This window comes from Triticum urartu, chromosome 4A (assembly GCF_056163025.1).
Source record: "Triticum urartu cultivar PI428250 chromosome 4A, HENAU_Tu73, whole genome shotgun sequence".
Classification (NCBI taxonomy): Eukaryota; Viridiplantae; Streptophyta; class Magnoliopsida; order Poales; family Poaceae; genus Triticum; species Triticum urartu.
The window spans coordinates 111,973,148-111,995,856 of NC_141876.1; the positions used below are offsets into that span (position 1 = coordinate 111,973,148).

A 22,709-nucleotide genomic window follows, 5' to 3' on the forward strand; every position below is an offset into this window, starting at 1 on the left:
TTCGATCCCTCCGATTTCTTGCCAAGCAGGAAAGAAAGAAATTCCTTGATGCTCCCCCAGAAAAGTTGATGCGAGATGGCACGGGCCGCGCTCGATCCAGCTGATGGACGGCCCGGTGCCGTCGGAAAAGCTCGACGTCGACAAGCCACTCCAGCTCCGCCCGCTCCTCTGTCTTGCTCCAGGGGCAAGGTTTTGAACTTTCGATGTCATGAGCTAGCCAGTTCACCCATGCTTAATTTTCTTTCTATCTACTCGGGGCGCCGTTGTTTTTGTGTCCGTTATCTCTTGACAGTGGAACCCGATCCCATTTTTTTGGATCGAATGAAAAAAAAACATGCATTTCCCTTTTACCACCTTTTCTGCTTGCCACAAAAGTAACAGGCGTTGCATCGACCATGTCCCTTTCAGCTTACCAAACTACAGAAAGAGATAGCTCTGCACATACATACAATATATGACAGCGTCGTTTTCGAATCTTTCTTCCGATGTTGATGCAGGCCTTTGCACAAGGCCGGTTCAGTGCCAGGACGGCATAATTATCTTCGCCATTTTGCTCTCTGCAAGAGCCGAGCTTATGTGTGGTGACCTAACTTAGAAGCAATCAAACACAAAGTCTGGTCCGATCCATCCATGACGGCGACACCACAACAGCAATGAAGCGTCATAGTTTAACCAAGTTCAATTTCAAACACACCAAGTTATGAATGTACAGGTCACTCGGCAAATACATCGTCAGTGAACAACCCCATGGAGTTTGCTCATAACATTATCACGTACACAGCCGTCGCCAAGCCAAGGATCCAAGCAATGGAGATCAAGTACAGTGACAACAAATCAGCAGCACAAATCTGAGGAACCCTTCTAATTCCTCAGTTTTCGGGTGTCGCGATGGCATCAGCGACACCCAGCAACAGAATGGAGTCCCCACCTAATTTGGGGGACAGTCAGCCTTTTGATGATCGGTGCAGCCATGACGGTTGCAACCCCGCAGTTCTATTCGCACGCCAACTTGGTGTCGAAGCTGCTCAGGGAGAGGGCGAAGGCCTGGAAGGCCGAGAGAGGGTACCGGTAGTCCATGGTGAACATATCCTTTGCAACCTTGCCGAACTGAAGTATCACCTTATCATGCTCAGGCGGAGGCGCTGGCGCAGGGTGTGGTGGAGTTGGGGCTCCAGCAGCAGGCTGAGCAGCAGCGGTGAGCTGGAAGTTCTTGACAGAAGCCACAGTCACCCGGCCACGGAAGTTGAGGCACCAGCACTGCAGCTGCTCATGCCATCTTGGAACCTTGTTGCGGAGAATCAACGGCGTGTCCTTCAAATCATCGCCGTCGCTCAAGGCTTGTCCTCTGATCGCCGGGCCACCTCCTATTGAGACGTCGGAGAATCTGGCACTGCTAAAACGCATGGAATGGTCCATGACGGAAGATTTCAAGACCGGCATGCTGCTGAAAGATTCGTCTAGGGAACGGGAGAAGATGATATCCGGTTGGCAAGGGACACTGCCACCAGCCTCGAGCGATGAGGCAGGGATGGAGTGCATTACACAGCGCATCCGCCTAGGACCTCGGGTTCCCAAGACGTTGAGCTCATAGGAGACCTGAGCTATGCTGTACGTGCTGCAAGGAACCTTCGTCGACCCTTTCTTGGAGTAGAATCTTCGGCTTGTTGTCCCAGAATGCGAAACACTACTTGCATTGTAAGGAGGCTGTGTGTCATACATTACAAACTTGGTGCCAAGGAAATTTGACCTACAAAATGGCAAACATATTAGCAAGTACGAACATATGTCAGATTAAATGGTGGTATATAAGTTTAAAATAAGGCTATAGTTTCTTCAAATAGTACCTCATTTTTCCAATGTATGTGTCGGTAGACCTCGATATACTATTCGCGTTCATAGATATTATATATTCTGTACATGTTGCACGGCAGATCCTTTTTGCTGACAGAAGGAATTTGCCATTTTCGACAAGCACAGCTGTAGAAAAGAAAACTTATAAAATACTAAAATAATAATACTAGCAACAAAAACATGTAGGCTAGCAAACAATTATTATATTTGCATTTCCAATTTTTTACAAAATATGGAAACAACCAGTTTGACAGATAAACAATCATGTGGACACAAACAAAAATACATGCCAATCCCAATGGAACCATTAGGTAAATGCATGTCAGGACAAGGAAGAAAATGCATGGTTCTAGGGAAGTCGAAAGAACAAAAATCACTAGCGGATCAGTAAGCTTCAAAAGAGTACAAAGGACGCAACTTGCAGCAGTAAATATTACTAGTATGACAGTAACCATCCCAGCTTGGGTATGTAAAGTAGTGCAGATAAGACTGCCAGCTACAGAACAGTGTATTGCTACAGATCGACAGATAATACTGTGTTGACTTAGATTTGTCAAACGATTTTCGCTGTGGTCCGTGTCATGCCCTAGGATTCGCCGCAGCTCTTAGGTGAGCTTCACCTTGGGCAGAACTGGAATCTGTTTGTGAAGGGAGCAACACAAGGGGTGGATTTCAATTTTAAAATGTGGAGCCGATTGACAAGGACAGCTATTGCCTATCTGAGTTTCTGTACAGATATACACATTTTTCTAAAATTTGAGGACGTCTGTTGGAGTCTCCGCACTGACATGTACGTTTTTACAAAAAGAAAACAAGGACATCTTTTAAAATCACTGCACGGGTATATAGATTTTGACAAAAAATATAAGACAATCCCACATGTAAGCACAGGGAGAAGGTGGTGAAACCGACCACCGCCACCATTGGACATCTTTTATAACAGTACAAAGATATCGTATGGAACTTACGAGATGATTCTAATTAAAAATGAAGAGACATGTCGAGACCCCCACCAAACATTTATATCACAGAGTAGAGTGAAAAAGAGCGATTAGTATGTGTGTGGGCTGCCGGGGGGCTTTTCAGTCACCTCTGCTTTATGAACTATGGTTCATGGCTTTCATGATATGGCTTTCACGCAAAGTACAGAGTCAAGTGAATCTGTAGTTCTGCACATAAGCATGCACATGCAAGTTTGAGGCAGGCAGATGGTGTCAATGACAAACAATTTCCTCTGGAATCCAATAAGAAACAGCTTAGTCAAGCGTATCTGTGTTAACTGAACACTAACACCTCCAGTACACGCATGGACTATAAAACCGTATTGTTGTTAATTTGCTACTCTACACAAGCATAACATCAGGACTCGGGAGAATATTTTACATCTTAGAAACCAGAAGTTTGAAGTACAGAGAACTGCGTATACGAGTTTCTTAAATGGAGGTCCATAGCCCATAAAACGTAGATCATATGATAGTACCCAAAAAATTACCTGAGGTAAGGCAGAGGTACAGGTAGTAAGTTTGGGTAGATCTATCCCGCTTAATGAAGCACTGCATAGTTCCATCCCGAGGGCCAGGCTGTACATGGATGAAACAACATGATTTTATTAGAACACATGCTAAAGCTGATTATGTTGTGTTCATGATGTCACATTTCAACATTCCAAACATTACTTATAGGTTAATCATCCAACATTGAAGAACCGATATTGCCAGATGCCAGCGAAAAAGGATAATCTAACATCAACATAACTGCACCATTACCTGCTTGAGGGACACAGGAAAAGTGATCTTTCCACAAAACTCCGGATTTTTTACAATCTCTTTACACATCTCTCTCCATGTTCTGCAGACAGCTGCGCAAGCAACAACATTCTTCCTACAGGGCCATGTAGCCTCACTAGCCTCCAACCTCTCAATCACATCTCGAAGCAATTCGGAAGGCAAGTTAGCCCAACAGCTGCTCTGGATTACAGGAACGGGGTCATGTAACTCATGGACAGCACCATGAGATCTCCCTCTGCCATTGCCCAGAATCCTGATGTCAAATCCTCTTCGAGATAAGCTCCCAAAGCTATCCCTTACATCGCGCACAATGCTACGGAATGACATCTACTTCAAATTTTAAAAATCAAGAGCCCTGCTATATATAACACAAGAGATCTCCTAGTGTTGAACACTATCATGCCAATAGAAGTGGCCAACTCAAATTCTTTTAAGCAGTAACAGTAGAACCTGCAAGACAAAATATTGTGTAAGCAATTAGTTTTCCATCAGAATTGAAGCTTACTGTAATTATTGCAATAAATTAGTATTCAGCTAACTGAGTGTTCAGCTTTTTCGGATGAAATGAAGAAGGATACTGCATTTGATTGCTCATGTGATTCCATAATCACTAACATCGACTAACAACTTCAAACTTCTGGTTTGCAACTTTTGACTATAAACATATGTTAGGGAACGCTCTCCAGGAACACTTATAGGGCATAGCCGCTTCTTTCAAAACAGAATATCCACTACTAGCATCCAAAGCTCACTCGCATGACTATCAAAGAATAGATAACTCGAGGGCCACAATTTTCCAACAATCCACACTATCTGGCTAAATTCCCCAGGATGAAGTAGCCACAAGTAGAGAGTAAAGATGTACATTTCCGGCAGTATGAGCATTTCGGTACCTTACTCAATATAGCAGCCTAAAAATGAAGTATACATAGTTTCGTTCGGATCCCACCACAACATGCTAACTTTCGCAAGTACACTACACAAAATAAATCATCTACAGCAATACCAAGCAGAACAAATATATATATATATATATATATATATATATATATATATATATATATATAAAAGGGGATGATGCATAAATCAACCCATAGATGATAACTGACTCTACCGGAGGATGCACGAAGATCTAAGGAAATAGCTCTGCTTTGGGGCAAAACAAATCTAACGAAATGCTATCTTTCACCGAGTTAGATGTAGAATAATAACCCCGAGAAACAAGCTAGTAGCATGTTCCTTCTTTCGACCAAAATTCCATGAGAATTAGGTCATGAGGCAGGCAACTCGGAGACGCCCCCTCCCAGCCCAAATCCGGCCAGGCAACGAGCTGAAAATCCCTCGTCTCAACCGAGATCGGCTAAACACGGTAAGCAAGCAGGCGGAGAATCCTGCTCCCGGCCCCTACCGAGCCGGACGCGCGACGGCGCGGAGCCCCGGGAAGCTGGCGCGTACCCACCCAGGCACAAATCGGGAGTTCGCCGAGGAGGTGAGGCACCGGGGCGTGGATCCGGGCGGGGGACACGCACCTGGAGCTGGAGCGGGCGGCGGGGAAGGGCCGGGTCGGATCGGCGGAAATGGGGAGGGGCGAGGGGCGGTGAAGAAAGGAACAAGTGGTTGTGGTGACACTGGTCTGGTCCGGTCCGCTCCGCCCCTGCTTTGTTTCGTTGGAGTCGGACATGCGAGGAGCGGGGCAGAGAGCTGTCTCTGTTTTCCTTTCATCACTCGGAAAAGGCGCTGCGCTACGGGTGCTAAATCGTTTGCATCTGGTCAGGGCCACGTGCAGTTGCAGAAAATAAATTTATTCAAATGCTGAGGTGATCTTTCGGCAGAGCCGTTGTTTAATCCAACTGGAATTCGGTCAGCCGCGCCATTGAGAATGAATTGAATCCCGTGACGAAAATGAAGGACTTTCGAACCAAGAAACAGGAAACCCGCGGAAAAATACAGTGAAAAATACGATGAAGCTGCATCGCTACCCTCGTGTTATTCATTGTGTTCCACGGTGATTCGGCAAACAATAGCTGATGTTGTTTCAACACCATAGAATTTCAAAAAGAACACAACCGAATACACCTCCGCAAACTTCTTTTCTAAGTCGGATCAGGACCCTAGTGTCGTGGGAGTAAGGGCCCGTTCTGCAATGCTCCAGCTCCAAGCTTCCTCAACTTCACAAATGAAGCTGAGGCGAACGCTCTGGTTCCTGAAAGTTGGAATTGAGAAGCTAGCGATCTGTCTTAGTGTAAAAAAGGAGAAGATGGGGAAGCAGCTCTTTTCCAGATCCGTGAAAGGAAGAAGTTGGAGTTGAGGGCAAATTACGTTGGGTTGCCACCGCCAAGTGACTCTCAGCGTCCCGGTTCAAGTTTCTTTGTCGAACTCCCTCTCGCATGCGTTGGCAATTTGTATTGGGCCCCAACCTGGCCTGCCAATCCCGTCAAATGGGCTGGCAGCCTCGTGCGTATCGACCGAAAGCGGAAGTTGAGTTGCCGAACGCTTTCCAAGTCGCCACCAGAAGCGAGAAGTCGTGCGAGAAGCTGAATTTAGGAAGTTTTGGAGAAGCTAGGCAGTTTCAGAACAGGCCCTAAGTCTGACAGTAGAATAGGGGTACGTAGGAGGAGGCAAGATCCTAGCTACGGCAAAGTTGTGCACGCAAGGTTTACGAGTCCAGACCCTTCACGGAGGAAGTAACAGCCCTACGTCTCGGTGCCCGGAGACTTTGGTCGACTGAATTATGCGTGATAGTTACAGGGGGTGCGAACCCTTGTGCCAGAGGAGGGGGGTGGCTTGTATAGAGTGCGCCAAGATCCCGGCCATCCCACGTTACACAGGGTTCAATGTACATTAAGACAGGGCGTTATTGGTAACGCCTGTTATAAAAAGCTATAAAATGATCTTTAAGACTACAGAGTGAACGCCTGACCGTTGCCATCCTGAGTGACTTTAGGCCTTCTGTATTCCGAGTGATTTCTTGTACGGTCGAGTGACTTCATCTTGGTCGAATGGAATTAGGGTTCCGAGTGAGGTTGGAGGTCGAGTGGATTGCACTTCTTGGTGAACTTAGTCGGTTTCTTCTGTTGTATCTTGAATGTCTTTGACCCTAGGGCAGTGTCCTTGGGTAAGGCGTCTAGGTCAGGCCTATGACCCTACCCTAGGTACATGTCATCGTCATTAGCCCCCGAATGGATTGAGGTCCGAGTGAAGAAAGAACCGAAGTTGATTCCCTACTTCGGAGGTATTTCATCTGAGTCTGTGAATCATGTTGAAGCTTCGATCTTGTTTTAGTTGCCTCGATCGATTTAGAGGTCATCGAGTGAAACTCAACTGATAATCTTCGAGTGTTGATATGGTACGAAATCTTCGGCGCGATTGATTACTCTGCGGTTCCCGGATCTCACGGGATTCGAAATTTCGGGAAAGCGTGCCGGATGGAGTGCGCCGCAGTAAACGGAGTGGATGGACAGGGGCGCCTCGATTCCCGCACCACCTTTTTCGCCACGTATTGGGCGCGCGACTGTTGCGGGATATGATTAGATCGTTCGGGCCCACCCGTCAGCCACTCAGAAGTGGCCTCATAAATAGCGTCCGGGCCGAGGCAGAGCACAGTGCGCTCCAATCGTCTCCTTCTTCCCCTGCTTCTCCAACGCACTCTCCGTCCTCTTCGTCGTCTCTGTTCTCCTGCGAGCACTCCGTCGCCATGGGCAAGGACAAGACGGCGGCCCTGGAGCGCAAGAAGGCAGCGGCGGTGAAGGGCAAGAAGACGAGTCGGGGATCATCGTCGAGGGCCGATCTTCCTCCTGGTTGGATCCAGGGGGACTGGATCCGCTCCACAATCCAAAAGGAGGACCTGGAGGACCTGGCCAGCGGAGGCCTGATCGCCCACAGATCTTGGAGGCTGCCGGGGAATGAGACTGAGCCTCAGCCACAGGAGGGTGAGTGTCGGTGTCAAAACCAGCGGATCTCGGGTAGGGGGTCCCGAATTGTGCGTCTAAGGCGGATGGTAACAGGAGGCAAGGGACACGATGTTTTACCCAGGTTCGGACCCTCTTGATGGAGGTAAAACCATACGTCCTGCTTGATTATTCTTGATAATACGAGTAGTACAAGAGTTGATCTACCACGAGATCGGAGAGGCCAAACCCTAGAAGCTAGCCTATGGTCTGATTGTATGTTGTCCTACGGACTAAAACCCTCCGGTTTATATAGACACCGGAGGGTGCTAGGGCTACACAAGGTCGGTTACAAAGGAGGAGATATACATATCTGTATTGCCTAGCTTGCTTTCCACGCCAAGTAGAGTCCCATCCGGACACGGGACGAAGTCTTCAATCTTGTATCTTCATAGTTCAATAGTCCGACCAAAGGATATAGTCCGGTTGTCCGGAGACCCCCTAATCCAGGACTCCCTCAGTAGCCCCTGAACCAGGCTTCAATGACGATGAGTCCGGCGCGCAGTGTTGTCTTCGGCATTGCAAGGCGGGTTCCTCCTCCGAGTACACCACAAAAGAGTTTGAATACAAGGACAGTGTCCGCCCCTGCAAAATAAGTTCCACATACCACCATAGAGAGAGAGAGTAATATTTCCACAAATCCAATCTGCTGACACGTTTTAGCAGCATGACATCACACCACGGCCCGGTAATTATGTGAACCATTTTTCTTCAACCAGCCCCAGCACATAACGTGAGGCGGTTTCTTGACACGTCTTGTCAAAGCAGAGGTCGTGTTCCCCTTATTACGGGATTCTCATTAATACGAACGTGGGTAACCCAACCACGCCTAGGACTCCTAGATTTTAGGCAAGTCCCAAACGGCCACGAGGAGGACGCTTGATATTCACCCTCTTTATAAAGGGACAAGGCCTTTACTTCTTCCCTCCCGTGCTCAATCGAATCCTTCCCCCGCCTCGAGTTCTAACACCCAAAGCCCAGGTCAGGTGTTTCGGACCTTCAATCATGTCTGGATCCAGCCTTCAAGGACGGTGGATGCCTTCCTCCGTCACTGAGGAGGATATCAAGAAGTTGAGGGAGGCCAGATACCTGACCGCCGAAATTTCGCATAGGCTGCCCGCTAGAGGGCAGGTCATCCCTACTCCCGAACCCAACAAGAGCGTTGTGTTCGTCTCCCACTTCCTCCGAGGACTAGGCCTCGCTCTGGATCCCTTTGTCAGGGGTCTCATGTTCTATTACGGGCTGGATTTTCATGATCTGGCCCCGGACTCCCTTCTCCACATCTCGTCATTTATTGTCATCTATGAGGCCTTCCTCCGCATTACCCCTCACTTCGGCTTGTGGCTCAAGACCTTCGATGTGAAGCCGAAGACGGTCGAGGGACAGTACGCAGCGTGCGGAGGTGCTTTAATAAGAAAAATTGCCAATGCTCCATGGCCAAAGGGTTCCTTTCCAGAGGTGTCCGGATTGTGGCAACGGGAGTGGTTTTACGTCACAGCTCCCCGAAGTGCCAAGTGGGTAGCTGCCCCCACCTTTCGCTTGGGCCCTCCACCACAACTGATGTCATGGATCAGCAGGGGGCTGAGCTGGGCCCCAGCCAAGGACGTGCCCATACTGCAGAGCCGCATCCGAGATCTCTTCGAGGGAGATTTCAGCCTGGTTATGGTAATGCAAGTCATGCTGGTTCGTTGAGTCCAGCCTTGCCAACGTCGGCCCCTCCGTATGTGGGAATTCAACCCGGAAGGACCGCGCACTATTCAGAATTTCCTCGGCCTGACACACGAGGAGATGTACAAATCATTCTTCGGACCCCAAATAGAGTGTCCGGACACCACCGAGGACGTGGGCCTAAGCAGCAACCGCACCGCCGCCCAAGTAAGTAATCCCATGGCCGAACACATCGTCCTTTTATTTATCATGACATCATCCTGAAAAATCATTCTTTGACTAGGACTGGATAACAACGACGAAGATGATCCGGTGTTCGGCCCCCCTTCCTGAAGGCTTGGACAATCCGGTGCTGGAAAAGATGCTCGAGCCAGCGCCTTGTCCGGTGCCCTTGAATGAAGATGAAGGGGGGAATAAAGAGGGCGAAAGCGGGCCTCCATCGCTACCTATTCCAACCAAGGGAACGAGCGCCTCCGCGAGGGAGGATAACCGAGAGGAAGAGTCTGGCACTCTCTCTCCTCGGGGAAGGAAAAAGACCACCTCCGAAGATCCGGAAATCAAGGTTTCCAAATGGGAGAAGAAATCTCCGCCAGAGGGTCCTGTCTCGGAGGGTGTTCTTGCCGCACAATGTACGCACGGGGATCAGCCCTCTAACGAGCTGTAAGTAATCAAAATGTATTTAATAATGAAGATATCCTACCTTACTTCCAAGGAAAATAACTGAAGTATTTATCTTGTAGTTCGGATCTTAGCCCTTCTCAGCTGAGCTCGTCTTCGGGGGATCTTCTTCCGGAGATGATGGAGAGCGAAACGCCTCCCCCGGACTCCCCGGCTCAAGAAGCGGGCAACCTTGAAGTGTCGTCACGGAGGGTCTCTCCGGATCCGGCGAGGCCAGAAGATAATCCTATGGCCACCAGAAGTCCCCAGTATCCGTCTCTTGAAGAGAGCAACCAAAAGAGTCCGGCACCGTCTGGTGCGCGGTCGGATGTGCGGAGGGATCTGCTGGAGAAGGCGGTTATCTCAGAAGAACACCGCTCATTGATGGGTACGGTGATTGAAAGGAGTTCGTCCGCCGAAAGCGGGCTGTATGAAGCCTTTATGAGTCTACTGACGGGTTTTGAGGTACGTGAAATGATGTATATTTTTGAGAAGTACCACACATTTTTAGATGTGCCCTCTGTAGATAGTAGCCCCTGAGACTCTGGTTGTCATCGAAGACGACAACAAACAGAGGATCGTAGTCCCAGGTAATAACCAAACTGCCTTTATGTGCAGGTGATGGAGGCTCCGGTGGCTAGCCGAACTATTGGGTATGCCGAAATAAAGCGGCAGCTGGATGCGGCAGATGTCGACATCGTGCTTGTTAACGAGCGGCTTGACGAGGCACAGGGTAAGTGGCCTTTCTGGTGAGCGTCACATAATAAGAGCATCATGATGCTAGTATCTTTAATATGTTGTGACTGCAGATGGAGCGACCAGCGTGGAGACCCTTCGGGCGGAGCTTGCCCGAGCCAAGGAGTAAGCAAGGAGTAGTAATGCGGCCGCTTTAAAGGCGGCCGAAGAGTTAAGAGCCGAAAAGGCCGCGCATTGCGAGAGCAAAGAGAAAATGGCCAAGATGGCCATAAAGTTAAAAGACTCTGCCGACCGTTGCCAGCTTCTTGAAGAAGAAAACCGGGTGAAGGCGACGGACCTGGAAAAGGCCACGATAGCGACCAAAGACACCCGCTCTGCGATGAGAGCGAAGAAGGAGGAGCCGCGTCAAGCCAGGGATATCGCGGCTGGGAAATCCTTCATGTTGCGGAGGAAGTTTGGAGATCCTCAGTATGCCCCTATGGATCGGCTGTGGAGTTCAGCAGACGCATATCTGGATTTGGCGGCGAGTGCTGTTGATGCGGCCGAATACTTCCGAGATTAAACAGATCGTGAAGTGGACAAGCTATTCTGGTCACAATTTAACGTTCCAGAGCGTCCGCTTCCATTGACTGATCGGCTTGCCGAATGGGCCGAGCTGAACAGATTGTCCGGACTCGCCATGAGGTCTGTTGTGGATCATTTGAGGCCGGAAAGGCCAAAGCTGAACAACTATTTTAGTTTGGTGCAGCAGTTCCTTGATGTGCTGCCACGCATTAATGCGATGAAGAGGTCGGCGTGCATAGAAGGCTCGTGGATGGCCCTTGCCCGTGTGAAAACATACTGGGCGGAGATGGACGCCACCACAGTTGCGGCGCAGGGTTCGGCCATAGGCCGAGTGGCTGCCGAGCACTATTTGAAGAAGTTCTTAAAGGCGCTCGTTCAATAAAGGCCCAGTGCTTGAAGAATATTATGTTTGAATGACATGTATTCCCATTGTAAAAACAATGTTTTATTAAGTTTATCAAGGCTGTATTTATACTTTTGCCCAAAAATATTATGATGCCTCCTGTGCGGCCGTTTATGTATATATGTATATAACCTGAAAGATTGCAGTCGCCGGCTTCAGCCCCCACGCATATAATGCGGGGGTGTTCGTAGAAAACGCATGTTCACACTTGATCCAACGTCTTGGTCCATTAAGGAGGTGATAGCGTAGCGAACTAGGCAACCGGACTATAATACTTTAACACTTTCACTTAGCTAAAGGAGTTTGACAGTGGGGCTACTATATAGCCCCTGGTGGCTCCGTACTCCTCCGAATTCGGGGTGCGTACATGCCTGGCCGGGAAACGGCCCTTCGTTAAGGCGGAGGAATCCCGAAGATTCCGGTAGGTCATCGAGTGGTTGACCAGTCTCACGCTATATCATGACAGTCAGTTTTCGGCTTTCTCTACTGAGGTGCTCGTCCGGATGAACCAGGGCACAATCGCAGTAGTTCTCCTGGTGCCGCCTTAGCCGATATAGCGGAACGTAAGGCAGCAAAACACAGGAGCCGGGCAATCCCAACATTTGACCAAAGACATGATTCGAAGCTGATGCATATAAGGCCAAACTCGCGACGCCGAACACTCCCTAAGGTATTCGGTCTTTATGGTGTAAACCAGGCCTAAACAATGCCCTTTGTAATAAGCCCCTAGTGTCCAGGTACGTGCAATATTCTGATGTGGCCACATGCCAATACGTCAGCATCCTTCTCCATTGTACTGAGAATCCGGGGGATGTGTATCAACAAGAGACAGTGAAAAAGGTTTACGCAGGGTCTTAATCTAAAAAGAATCCTTGGAACGGGTCCCTGCTGCACGTCTGCGCCTGTGTCTCCGTTGTGCCGTATCCTGGACGGGCGTAGCACGATGGTCATCTGTAAAAGAGAGGAACTTTAGTTGAAAAGTTGTCGTGCAAAAAGGTAGGTTGTACTAAAGAAAATATGTACAGTTCGAGATGAGTGAAGTTGAGCCTAATTGCCACTTGTTTGCGCGCGTTGAGCCCCTTGTATTGTAATGGGGGTATAGCCATCAAACCTGTAGTAATTACATGTAACTCCGCCGGACTCGCCCAACCGTGTCCATGGTCTTAATGACCTGTCAGGTGCTTTAGTTAGTGAGGCCGTTTAGTGTGCGGCTGCCGAGGCAGCCGCACGATCTTCCGTGCGCAAGGAGCACTCAATATTTCCATTTACTGTAATGGTGCCACGTGGACCGGGCATCTTAAGCATGAGGGATGCGTAATGCGGTATTGCGTTAAAGCGAGCGAAAGCTTCGCGTCCGAGTAGTGCTTGATAGGCGCTTTGGAACGGAGCAATGTGGAAGGTTAATTTTTCACTGCGGAAGTTATCGGGGAAGCCGAATATAACCTCTAGTAGCAGGGAGCCCGTGCAATGGGCTTCTGGGCCTGGCGTTACTCCTTTAAAGGTAGTGTTGCTATGGCTGATTTTTGCTGGGTCTATCACCATGTTGTGGACTGTGTCCTGATATATCAGGTTTAAACTGCTGCCACCGTCCATCAGGACTCGTGTGAAGTGGTATCCATCAATTATTGGGTCTAATACCAAGGCAGCCCATCCTGCACGCCGGACACTTGCTGAGTAATCATGATGGTCAAAAGTGATCGGTTGGGACGACCAGTGGCAGAACTCCACGGTGATAGGCCCTGTGGCATGTGTCTCTGGGAGTGCCGCTTTGTTTTTCCCCTTTATCACGTATAACACGTTGACTGTTTTGACTTTTGGTGGGAATTTCTTCTGTTCCCCAGTGCTTTGCTCGCGAGGCTCGTCCTCGTCTTCGCTTGGTGTATCCTGCCCCTTATGTTCGACGTTGAGCTTGCTGGACTGCTTGAAGACCCAACATTCTCTATGGGTATGATTTGCAGGTTTGTCGGGGGTACTATGGATCTGACATATTTGGTCCAGAATTTTTTTTAGGCTGGACAGTTCGTCTCTGTTGCCTTTGGGGGGCGGCTTTTGCTGACCTGGCCGAGAGCTTCTGAATCCGGCATTTACCGTCGTGCTCTTCGAGCTGTCTTCTTTATTCCGGCGCTTGTTTTTGCTGTGTCGTGATTTCCTATTTCCGTCCCTGACTTCGGATGTACTTGGGTCGCTGGTGCTGCATCGGGCTAACCAGCTGTCCTCGCCCGCGCAAAAGCGGGACATGAGGCTTGTTAATGCTGCCATTGTTCTCGACTTTTCTTGGCCGAGGTGTCTGGCGAGCCATTCGTCTCGAACGCTGTGCTTGAAAGCTGCTAAGGCTTCGGCGTCCGGACAGTCTACTATTTGGTTCTTCTTAGTGAGGAACCTGTTCCAAAGCTTTCGGGCTGACTCTCCGGGCTGTTGAGTTATATGACTTAAATCGTCTGCATCCGGTGGTCGGACATAGGTCCCTTGAAAATTTGCCCGAAAGGCGTCTTCGAGCTCTTCCCAGCTTCCAATGGAGTTTTCGGGGAGGCTTTTAAGCCAGTGCCGAGCTGGCCCTTTGATTTTGAGGGGTAAGTACTTAATGGCGTGGAGACCGTCTCCTCGAGCCATGTGGATATGGAGGATATAGTCCTCAATCTAGACCCCAGGGTCTGTTGTTCCGTCATACGCCTCTATGTTTACGGGTTTGAATCCCTCTGGAAATTCATGGTCCAGCACCTCATTGGTGAAACATAGGGGGTGTGCGGCACCCCTGTATTTGGGTGTACCGTGGTGTTCAGTTGTTTGTTGTGTTGTATTGCATACTGGAGCGCGCTTGCGTGGCCCGTATATGGATCTGGTTGCGCCGTCCTTTTGATGCGAGCCCTCGCATGGATCGCGTACTGGCTTATGTGCGGCGTTGTTTGCCGCTCTATATTGGTCGCGAGGTCGTCTATTCGACCGGATGGCCGTTTTATTTTCTAATTGCGGGGGATCTAAGGCCTCCTCGTCGAATTCAGGTAGCAACTTTCGCTTCGGGTAGCTCTTGGTGTGGCGATTACCGCCGTACTTCGCTGCAGTGTTGAGTACTTCACTCCATCTGATTCTGAGTGTGTCTTGCACAGTCCTGAGCCTTTGCTTCTGCTTTTTCAGACTCCTCGCAGTGACAACGAGCCTTTGATGGGCATTCCGTTGCTCCGAGCGCCCGTCTGGTGTGATATCGTCCGGACTGTTATCTTCGACGAAGTCGGGTTGTTCGGTTTGATTCTCCGTGTTGCCCTGGTCGGGCGATGGTTCACCCTGCTCTATCGCTGGGTCTATGTGACCGTTGTTTCTGGCGAGGCGGGATTTGGAGCGGCGCTTACGTCGTCGCTTTGACTGCTTCTCGAGGGAACAACCCTTCATTGCGTCCTTCCGTTCCTCGTTGTCGTTTTCTTTGGGTGTGTCCACCATGTATACATCATATGATGAGGTGGGCGTTCAGTGCCCTGTGGCCGGTGGTTCCTGTTCGTTTCCTGCATCGTCGTCCATACCGTCGATGTCTTCGGAGTCGAGGTCGAGCATGTCGGTCAAATCGTCGACAGTGGCTACTAAGTGGGTGGTGGGTGTGCGGCGAATTTCTTCGTCATCCGTACCCCAATCCTGCCAGATATGGTTCGGCCAGGACTCTCCTGACAAGGAGAGAGACCTTAATGAGTTCAGTATGTCGCCGAAGGGCGAGTGCTGAAAGATATCCGCGGAGGTAAACTCCATGATCGGTGCCCAATCGGATTCGATAGGCACGGGCGCAGGCGGTTCAGAGTCTGTGGCCAGGGAAGAATCCAGTAGTTCGGCATCACGGCTCTCGTGAAGGGTAAGGTCGATATTCGGCTTGATCACCGCTGAGGATACGGCCTCCGTGGCGGGGTCTATCCACCCGCCCATGGATGGCGCAGCTGGCTCCGAATTGAGGGTCGGAGCAGTTGCCGGCGCGATCTCCTGGACACTGTCCGATGGCAGAGCTAAATCACGCCCATCGTGACCATGTGGCGCACTAGGCAAAGGCTCGAATCCGTCGGAGATCAAGTCTCCACGGATATCTGCCATGTAGTTTAAGCTTCCAAACCTGACCTGACGGCCAGGGGCGTAACTCTCGATCTGCTCTAGATGGCCAAGTGAGTTGGCCCGCAGTGCGGAGCCGCCGAATACAAAGATCTGTCCGGGGAGAAAAGTCTCGCCCCGGACTGCATCGCTATCGAAGATCGTAGGAGCCATCAAGCCTAACGGCGACGACACAGAGGAACTCTCAATGAAAGCACCAATGTCGGTGTCAAAACCGGCGGATCTCGGGTAGGGGGTCCCGAACTGTGCGTCTAAGGCGGATGGTAACAGGAGGCAGGGGACACGATGTTTTACCCAGGTTCGGGCCCTCTTGATGGAGGTAAAACCCTACGTCCTGCTTGATTATTCTTGATAATATGAGTAGTACAAGAGTTGATCTACCACGAGATCGGAGAGGCTAAACCCTAGAAGCTAGCGTATGGTATGATTGTATGTTTTCCTACGGACTAAAACCCTCCGGTTTATATAAACACCGGAGGGGGCTAGGGTTACACAAAGTTGGTTACAAAGGAGGAGATATACATATCCGTATTGCCTAGCTTCCCTTCCACGCCAAGTAGAGTCCCATCCAGACATGAGACGAAGTCTTCAATCTTGTATCTTCATAGTCCAACAGTCCGGCCAAAGGATATAATCCGGCTGTCCGGATACCCTCTAATCCAGGACTCCCTCAGCGGGCTTGAAGGTGTTGGATGTGTCTACTGAGAAACACTTCCAACAAATTCATGCCAGTCACGCCGTCACGAACCAGTTGGACTACCCGGTCGACTAGCATGGACACCTCTCCCTTCTCTGCTGGAGTCATGATAAGCAAAGAGGGTTGACTGACTCGGTCCATGGTGAAGGGGGAAAGGCCGGTCGACTGACCGGGAGTCGGAACGTCTCGGCAGTAAAACCAGGTCGACTGCCACCCTCTAAATGAGTTGGGAAGGGTCATGGCTGGAAAATTACTTCTACCTCTCGCCTGAATCCCTAAACCCCCGCACATTTGGATCACATGCGTCTTCTCATCATTCGGATTTGCCTTCTTCACAGACTGAGAGCGGCAAGTAAAGATGTGCTTGAACAAACCCCAATGCGGTCGACAACCCAAGAAATTTTCACACAAAGAGACGTAGGCAGCAAGGTATGTGATTGTGTTGGGGGAGAAGTGATGAAGTTGAGCACCAAAAAAGTTCAAGAACCCCCGGAAAAAGGATGTGGAGGCAGACTGAAACCACGGTCGACGTGAGTAGCAAGGAGAACACACTCACTGAGGGAGTCCTGGATTAGGCTAGCTTCTAGGGTTTAGCCTCTCCGATCTCGTGGTAGATCAACTCTTGTAATACTCATATCATCAAGAATAAATCAAGCATGACATAGGGTTTTACCTCCATCAAGAGGGCCCGAACCTGGGTAAAACATCATGTCCCCTACCTCCTGTTACCATCCGCCTTAGACGCACAGTTCGGGACCCCCTACCCGAGATCCGTCGGTTTTGACACCGACATTGGTGCTTTCATTGAGAGTTCCTCTCTGTCGTCGCCGTTAGGATTGATGGCTCCTACGATCATCGATAGTGATGCGGTCCAGGGTGAGACTTTTCTCCCCGGACAGATCTTTGTGTTCGGCGGCTTCGCACTGCGGGCTAACTCGCTTGGCCATCTAGAGCAGATAGAAAGTTACGCCCTTGGCCACGAGGTCAGGTTTGGAAGCTTCAACTACAGGGTCGATATCCGCGGAGACTTGATCTTCGACGGATTCGAGCCCCTGCCTTGTGCGCCACGCGGTCACGATGAGTATGATTTAGCTCTACCATCGGACCATATTCAGGAGATCGCACTGGCAGCCGCTCCGACCCTCAATTTGGAGCCAGTTTCGCCATCCGTGGACGGGTGGATAGACCCCGTCACGGAGGCCGTACCCTCTGCGGCGATCGAGCCGAATATCGACCTTACCCTTCACGAGAGCCGTGTTGCCAAACTGTTGGATCCTTCTCCGGCGACGGACTCCGAACCGCCTGCGCCCATTCCTATCGAATCCGATTGGGCGCCGATCATGGAGTTTACCTCCGCGGTTATTTTTCAGCACTCGCCCTTCGGCGACATACTGAACTCATTAAGGTCTCTTTCCTTGTCAGAGGGATCCTGGCCGAACTACGTCCGGCAGGATTGGGATGCGGATGACGAAGAAATTCGCCGCCCACCCACCACCCACTTAGTAGCCACTGTCGATGACTTAACCGACATGCTCGACTTCGACTCCGAAGACATCGACGGTATGGACGACGATGCGGGAGTCGAAGAGGAACCACTGCCCACAGGGCACTGGACAACCACCTCATCATACGATATATACATGGTGGACACACCCAAAGAAGGCAATGGCGACGAGACAACGGAGGATGACCCCTCCAAGAAGCAACCCAAGCGCCAGCGTCAGCGGCGCCACTCTAAGTCCCACCAAGGCAAAAGTGGTGATATCGGCACCGGAGATAATAACACTCCGGACAGTGCCGAAGACAACAACAATCCCCTCCAGCAAGAATTAGAGCAGGAGGATGGAGGAGCCAGCCCTCCTGAGAGAGCTGCAGATGGAGAGGCGGAGGATGATAGTTACATGCCCCCCTCCGAAGACGAGGCAAGCCTCGGCGATGACGAATTCGCCGTGCCAGAGGATCCCGTCGAACAAGAGCGCTTCAAGCACAGGCTTATAGCCACGACAAATAGCCTTAAGAAAAAGTAGCAGCAGCTTCAAGATGATCAAGATCTGCTAGCTGACAGATGGACTGAAGTCCTGGCGGCCGAAGAGTATAAACTCGAACGCCCCTCCAAGAGTTACCCAAAATGCAGGTTGCTACCCCGACTGGAGGAGGAAGCACCAAAACCTACATCCCCAGCGTATGACGCAGCTGATCGGCCACCTCGTGGCCGCGACAAAGAGACATTCCAGCCAAAAGCTCAGCCCGCACCCTGACGTCATTCAAATAAAAAGGCATGGGGAAATATGCCAGACTTGCGAGATGTATTGGAGGACAAAGCAAAACATGCAAGATCGATCTACGGATCACGAGGGCGCGCCACTATGCGAGACGATAATCGTCACGCCGGATACAATAAAAGTAAGTCCGGCCGGGCCGAACACAGCGGGCAAGACTCATTCGAGCAGCGTCGTGATATAGCCCAGTACAGAGGCGCCGTACACCACTTATGCTTCACAGACGAAGTAATGGATCATCAAATCCCAGAGGTTTCAAACCCGTAAATATAGAATCATACGACGGCACAACAGATCCTACGGTATGGATCGAGGATTTCCTCCTGCACATCCACATGGCCCGCGGTGATGACCTACACGCCATCAAATACCTCCCACTCAAACTCAAAGGACCAGCTCGGCATTGGCTCAACAGCTTGCCAGCAGAGTCCATTGGCTATTGGGAAGATCTGGAAGCCGCATTCCTCGACAACTTTCAGGGCACTTATGTGCGACCACCAGATGTCGATGACTTGAGCCACATAATTCAGCAGCCAGAGGAATCGGCCAAGCAATTCTGGACATGGTTCCTAACAAAGAAGAATCAAATCGTCGACTGTCCGGATGCAGAGGCCCTAGCATCTTTCAAGCACAACATCCGCGACGAGTGGCTAGCCCGACACCTTGGTCAGGAAAAGCCGAAATCTATGGCAGCCCTCACGACACTCATGACCCGCTTTTGCGCGGGAGAAGACAGCTGGCTGGCTCGCAGTAATAACATATCAAAGAACCATGGTACTTCGGATACCAAGGACGGCAATGGCAGGTCACGTCGCAACAAGCATAAGCGCCGCATTAACAGCGACAATACCGAGGATACGGCAGTCAATGCTGGATTAAAAGGCTCTAAGCCCGGTCAGCGGAAAAAGCCATTCAAAAGAAGCACTCCGGGCCCATCCAGTTTGGACCGTGTACTCGATCGCTCGTCTCAAATACATGGCACCCCCGACAAGCCAGCCAATCACACCAACAGGGATTGTTGGGTGTTCAAGCAGGCCGACAAGCTAAATGCCGAAAACAAAGATAAGGGGTCACATAGCGGTGACGAGGAGGAGCCCCGACAGCCGAACACCGGAGGACAGAAGAGGTTCCCCCCACAAGTGCGGACGATGAACATGATATACGCAACCCACATCACCAAGAGGGAGCGGAAGCGTGCGCTCAAGGACGTATATGCGTTGGAGCCAGTCGCCCCCAAGTTCAACCCATGGTCCTCCTGTCCGATCACCTTCGATCGCAGGGACCACCCCACTAGTATCCGTCATGGCGGATTCGCCGCACTGGTCCTAGGCCCAATCATTGACGGATTTCACCTCACTCGAGTCCTAATGGACGGCGGTAGCAGCCTGAACCTGCTCTATCAGGACACAGTGCGCAAAATGGGTATAGACCCCTCAAGGATCAAACCCACTAAAATGACCTTTAAAGGCGTCATACCAGGTGTAGAGGCCCATTGCATAGGCTCAGTCACACTGGAAGTGGTCTTCGGATCTCCGGATAACTTCAGAAGCGAAGAGTTAATCTTCGATATAGTCCCGTTCCGCAGTGGCTACCATGCACTGCTCGGGTGAACCGCATTTGCAAGATTCAATGCGGTACCGCATTATGCATATCTCAAGCTCAAGATGCTAGGACCTCGGGGGGTCATCACAGTCAATGGAAACACAGAGCGCTCTCTTTGCACGGAGGAGCACACCGCGGCCCTCGTAGTAGAAGCGCAAAGCAGCCTCTTAAGGCAATCCACTAGTTCGGTGATTAAGGACCTGGACAACTTCAAGCGCGCCCGGAGTAATCGGCAACTGGACCGCCTGGCACGTCCCGAGCTCGCATAGCAATGCGGCCCCCACCCCGGCCCCAGCCAAACGGCAAAATCCGTGCCACACGTACATAATTACGCATTAAAAATACCATGGGCACAGGCGGGGAAGGGGGCATGACGGCGGCACGCCCCAAGTCGCGGCTTAAGCCGCACTAGGGGCTTCCCGCTTTGTTATTTTTCTCTTTTAGGACTTTAATCTCTGGAAACCCTGTCCGGCAGCGTGATTACCGAACACATGATGCAGCAACCAAGGAGGCAGAAAGCTACGTCACACCACAGAACTCCCAGTTGGATTACGACAACGAGTGAAATATTTGCTTTAGTACTATTCTTTAGCTTTCCCTTGGAAGGGACATGTCAAACAGTCCTACTTTTTGCTTCTCGCACTACTTGTATCATTCTGCTTTAACGCACCTTTTTGAATAAAAAATGCATAGCATTAAGACTATTATTGCATTCTTCCTTTTTATATATATGTTCATTCATGACATCCAACACCCGTACACTCTGGTACGGCCAATACGCTAGGGGCTTAAGCATACCCCATAATACGGCGTGAGAAGTCCAAACACTTTCGACAGTGCGGCACCCCGAACTTATAGCATTATATGCATCAGCTCTGAATCATGTCTTGGGTCAATAGTTGGGTTTGCCCGGCTCCCATGTTTTGGTACCTTACGTTCCGCTATATCGGCTAAGGTAGCACTGGGAGAAGTATTGCGATTGTTCCATGGTTCTGCTGGGCTAAGCACCTCAGTAGAGAAAGCTAAAACTGACTGTCATGATAAGGCGAGAGACTGGTCGCTGTTCGAGAGGTTTCGAGTCCCTAAAGGCTTATGCCGCTTAGAGCGAGGAGTCAGCCCTGTCCGGCTTAAGGCGTGCATCGTGCCTCGAATTCGGCCTTCCGAATACTAGGGGCTTCGCCGAAATTTAAAATTATAGAATTCTATGGCTAAGTGAGAGTGATAACGCATTATAGTCCGATTGCCTTGTTCGTTGTGCTGAGCACCTCCCTCGAAGGACCCAACAATGGGAACAAGAGTGCTCAGGTTTATCCCGAACACCCCAGCACTCGTGGCATGGGGGCGGAAGCCGACGACTAGCCATCTCTCAGATTTGATAAACAGCCAAATAGAAGGTAATATTTTAAATTCAAACAAGTGTTGCATAGCGCATATGAACAAGTTTTCATAAATACGGGATTACACAAGCGCGTTTACTCGAATATTATATCTTTCGTACACTCGTCCGCTACGAGACGAGCACCCTTCAGGACACCCTCATAGTACATCTCGGGGTGGCGATGCTCCTTGCCCTCTGGCGGCCCTTCCTTAATCAGCTTCACGGCGTCCAGCTTGGCCCATTGCACCTTCACACGGGCGAAAGCCCGGCGTGGACCTTGCCCATGGTATGGGTACCCACGGGTACCCGACCCGAAAACAACGGGTATGGGCAAGACCTGAAGAGAATATTTACCCATGGGTAATGGGTATCCATACCCGCAAAATATATGGGTAGGATATGGGTATGACATTGCGCCCATGGGTAACCCAGTGGATACCCAGAAACAATTAATAAATGAAAATAACTCCTATGACATATGGGGTCATCATTCAACTCCTATGGTCCACCCTAAGTCTCGATTCCTTAAATTGGCCATAGCTCATAGGCCCGCAATCACCTGCTCGCCACTCCTCATGCGTCCTATGTGACTCGTTGAAAAGATGAAATCTTGACTCTTTGCTACCAGACTCCTATCCAACGCTCGATCCAGCGATTCCCCATTCCCAGCACGACCTCCCACTGTACCGGGTTTCTACTAACCGCCGCTCATACTCCCTTGATGCCTCCAAGAGGCCACCCACCACAGTAGCCTGTGTTAGTGATATACTACTCGTCCATGATCATTTGAATTTTAAACCCATTTCTCCACATTTTAAAATTTTAAATTCTATATATTATATCCACTGGATACCCATTGGGTATAGGATACCCGATGGGTATGGGCATGGGTTCCAATTTATGCCCATGGGTATTGAAATGGGTGGGTATAGAAATTTTTTGTGGGTATGGGTTTGGGTAGAAGGAGGTTGTACCCGCCCATACCCTACCCATTGCCATCCCTACCTCACCAGACCAAAGTAGCTGTTGGGAAGGGTGTCGCCAGGCCACATCCGGACTATAAAGCCCTTCACGGCCTGTTCGCCCGCCTTGTGCAGCTC

The 22,709-nt window shown here is 50.2% G+C and overlaps 1 protein-coding gene across 3 annotated transcripts; it reads right to left on the reverse strand.

The window, feature by feature from the left end:
• Window positions 1-654: 654 nt before the first annotated feature.
• On the reverse strand, window positions 655-5,366 carry LOC125550910 (tubby-like F-box protein 13). 3 transcript variants are annotated; one of them, XM_048714027.2, is made up of 5 exons: window positions 5,168-5,366; window positions 3,618-4,088; window positions 3,344-3,431; window positions 1,845-1,977; window positions 655-1,747 (listed from the first exon to the last, which is right to left on the reverse strand). In XM_048714027.2, exons 2-5 carry the CDS (start codon window positions 3,963-3,965, stop codon window positions 994-996), a joined length of 1,323 nt encoding a protein of 440 aa, XP_048569984.1. In that variant the 5' UTR covers window positions 3,966-4,088; window positions 5,168-5,366; the 3' UTR covers window positions 655-993. The 3 variants fall into 3 exon arrangements, with proteins under 3 accessions (XP_048569984.1, XP_048569985.1, XP_048569986.1); XM_048714028.2 differs by having other exon boundaries at window positions 5,047-5,344; XM_048714029.2 differs by lacking the exon at window positions 5,168-5,366 and adding an exon at window positions 5,098-5,121.
• Window positions 5,367-22,709: the final 17,343 nt, after the last annotated feature.